The sequence below is a fragment of the Amblyomma mixtum genome, chromosome 1 (genome assembly GCF_055824585.1).
Source record: "Amblyomma mixtum isolate Tamu chromosome 1, ASM5582458v1, whole genome shotgun sequence".
Taxonomy (NCBI): domain Eukaryota; kingdom Metazoa; phylum Arthropoda; class Arachnida; order Ixodida; family Ixodidae; genus Amblyomma; species Amblyomma mixtum.
In genome coordinates this window covers 24052727-24056427 of record NC_143012.1, presented here as the reverse complement: position 1 = coordinate 24056427, position 3701 = coordinate 24052727, and the positions used below count along the sequence as shown (strand labels likewise).

Below are 3701 nucleotides of genomic sequence, written 5' to 3'. Positions count from 1 at the left end.
GACGCCGAGTGACGCCGATTTCACAATGATGCCGATGGTGGTTACCCTACTGAAAAATGTCATCATCATCATCAGCCTGACTACGCCCAATGCAGGGCAAAGGCCTCTCCCATGGCTCTCCAACCTTTGCCAGTTGTGGCCACCGCATCCCTGCAAACTTCGTAATTTCATCCGCCCACCTAATTTTCTGCCGCCCCCTGCTACGTTTGCTTTCTCTTGGAATCCACTCCGTTACCCTTAAGGACCAGCGGTTATCCTGCCTTCGCATTACATGCCCTGCCCAAGCCCACTTCTTCCTCTTGATTTCAACTAGGATGTCATTTACCCGCGTTTGTTCCCTCACCCACTCTGCCCGCTTCCGATCTCTTAACGTTACACCTATCATTTTTCTTTCCATAGCTCGCTGCGTTGTCCTTAACTTAAGCTGAACCCTCATTGTTAGCCTCCATGTTTCTGCCCCATAGGTGAGTACCGGTAAGATACACCTGTTGTATACTTTTCTCTTGAGGGATATTGATAAACTGCCATTAATGATCTGAGATAACCTGCCTTATGCGCTCCACCCCATTCTTATTCTTCTAGTTATTTCCCTCTCATGATCTGGATCAGCTGTCACTACCTGCCCTAAATAGACATATTTATATAAAAATGTATATAGGTTTTAATGGGTCACCAAATAGCAACATGGCGCATTTGGTTTGTACTTGCAGGATTAACGTCCCAAAGTGACTCAGTCTATGGGGATGCCGTACCTGAGGACTTCGGATAATATCGACCACCTGGGGCTCTTAACGCGGGTTCTTAAGAGCCCCACGTTGTCGAAATTATCCGGAGAACTTCACAAAGGCGCCCGTTATAGCCTGAGTCGCTTTGGGGCGTTAATCCCATAAATCCAAACCAATGTGCCATAATCCTGTTAGCTCACCCACTCCAACCTATAAATATTCTCCAAGTAAGCATTATGCATTTTTTAGCCCTTCAGTTTGTGGGGATGCACTCGCCTCCCCGTGGTTCGCTTTCCCGCATTGCACCCCCTACTGTAGTTAGCTCCCTCGAAACGCACTCTTCTCAGTTTGGTTACTTTAACTAACAGGGGAGGGCGCTCGCGTCGCAGCGACACCAGCGCCACGGATGGCGTTTTGCTGCGCGCTCGCGGGGAGTGACGGGCTCTCTTCTCCCTGGGACCGGGATAGCGAGCGGACGTTTCCGCGCGCCGCTCCGCTCTTCGCCGCGGGCGTCTCGTGGTTGGAACTTGCTCCCGCCACCCCGTCCCGTCGGGCTTCGGAGCTTCCCTCTGCCCTACCGTGGGCGAACGTTCGCTCGTAACCGTGCTGGTGAGTCGGACATCCTCGATTCCTCAGTGTATTTTGTTGCTAGCTGGCGTTATTGTTGTTATAGCAATAAATGCCTTGTTTGTGTCAGCCAGTGTGTCGTTCCTTTGTTCCCGCAGAGCAAGGCCCGCCGTGGTCGGCGTGCGCTCGGTAGCGTACGCGACCACGGGGTGGGGTCCGCGCGGCTTGGAACTGTGTCAGCCGCGGTTAAACGGGGAGAACGTGTTTATCTCCCCAATTAAACCCCACAAGTTCTAAAAAGGTACTTCTTTATTCTTTCCTCTTATTAAGCTACGTCATGAATAAAAAGTGCTAAAAGAGGTTTTTAGGTAAACGGACAACGCATCCTCATATTGTTACAGTAAAAATTCACTTTTCGGCTCCTTCTGGGTGTGAATGATGGTTTCCGTCATGGTTCTTCTATCTGGACCAAACATGTAAACTTGGAGAGCAGAATTAGAGCTGCCATGCAGAAAAAGAATATAAGCTGTCAGCTTCAGTCACATTGGATATTGCTAAAGCAATTCCATATTCTGTATTTTTACATACTGTATATTGCCGTCCTACCCGTATCCTTTCTTCTTCTTCTTCACCTCTTTATAATGGCACCTCTTCACCTCTTTATAAGGTGGGCTCGGAGACTGTGCCACAGCGCAGTTCGCTAACCGCTTCCCTTTCGCCATGCAGATCATCATCTGTCTAATCAGCAACCTGCTGATTCCCGCCCTGGCTTGTGTATCTCCGGGTGCCTCGTCAGGACGGGCCTTCCACTGCCACGAAGATGGGGCGGCCATATGCCACCCCTTCCCCGGTTTCAACTCATCGCCATTTCCGTCAATCTTATTCCTGGAACCTGAGATGCCTGTCCTCGAACAACCCTGGAAAGACTCATCGCCATCAAGAGCAGCCAATCCGCCAGCTATAAATGAGGAGCCACCGTCGACGCAGTTTTGTGGGCTCGGAGACTGTGCCACAGCGCAGTTCGCTAACCGCTTCCCTTTCGCCATGCAGGTCAGTCAAACATACGCACTCTATGCTAAAAAATCGAGCAATTACTTCTTGGTACAGCTCCCGAGCCCACAGTGTTGTGTCGCAATTGCTTCTGAATGTGCCCATGTTGTCCGCCTGTTACTAACCCTATCCGGTGATGTTGAAACAAATCCTGGCCCTGCTAACCTAGACACTCTCCTGACCGAATTGCAAAAACTAACCGCAGGCCAAGCGCTACTTGTAGAAGAGATAAAGGATCTTAAAGTACAGCTGACAACAACAGACAAAACAATAAACGACCTTAACAACCGCATGATCGATTTAGAGGCCCACTATCAGACCCTCATGCCCCTACGCCAAGACATAGAAACCCTGCAAGCGACCTCAACTGAAACAACTCACCTTGTTTCAGAGCTAGAGGCTCGCATTGATGATGCTGAAAACCGATCACGCCGTTGTAATCTGATCTTCTACGGAATCCCTGACACCACTACTAATGAGACATATGCTCAGTCTGAGGAACTAGTCATCCAGATTTGTCATGAAAACTTACAAACTGATATTAACCCCGCAGACATAGAACGGGCACATCGTTTAGGGAAACAATCTGAGGACCGGAATCGCCCAATAATAGTAAAGTTCCTGCACTGGAAAACTAAAGACGCTTTTCTATCGAAAGGCAGTATGCTGAAAGGAACAAAATACAGTATAGGCGAAGACTTCACTCGCCCCGTCCAGAAAGCAAGAAAACATCTGTTGGCATTCGCTAAATCCAAATCAGTAGCCTACTCTCTACGTTACAAAACCTTGTGCATCGGCCCAAAACGGTACATTTTCGACGAGGCTTCGAACAGTGTCACAGAAATTCAGTAGCAATCATCCCGTTCCTTAAAGATAAAAAACAAACCAAGACCCACATCTAGATTTAACCTTTCATTATCCGTAGTTTACACCAACGTTCGCAGTTATCTTCCGAAGCGAGAACTTGTGTCCAACATCATATCATCAACAGGCAGCAACCTGGTCATCTTAACAGAAACCTGGCTAAAAAATTACGTCACCGATACCGAAGTTTTGGCAGACCTACCTGACTTCCAAGTTTTTCGAAATGACCGCGAAGTATCAAGGGGCGGTGGTGTTCTCATAGCCGTTCATAACCAAATTTTATGTACTATGATAAATATCAAATCAAAGCTTGAAATACTCTGGTTACTATGTCGAGCATCACCAAACACAGTGCTACTGGGAGTCTGCTACAGGCCTCCCCATCCCACACCCGACTTTTGCAACGAACTCAATAATAACTTAATTCATCTGACAACAAGCTATCCAAATGCCTCCATTCTCCTTTTCGGGGATTTTAACTTCCCAAACATTGAC

At 48.1% G+C, this 3701-nt stretch overlaps 1 protein-coding gene across 1 annotated transcript; it reads left to right on the top strand.

Annotated features, from left to right (window-relative positions):
• Positions 1-1964: 1964 nt before the first annotated feature.
• LOC149365757 (uncharacterized) lies at positions 1965-3194 on the top strand. Its single transcript, XM_089569229.1, has one exon. The coding sequence runs from the start codon at positions 2013-2015 to the stop codon at positions 3192-3194; it is 1182 nt and encodes a 393-aa protein (XP_089425355.1). The 5' UTR covers positions 1965-2012.
• Positions 3195-3701: the final 507 nt, after the last annotated feature.

Coding starts and splice junctions, on each gene's coding strand:
- LOC149365757 (XM_089569229.1), top strand. CDS start 2,013: ATGCAGATCATCATCTGTCTAATCAGCAACCTGCTGATTCCCGCCCTG.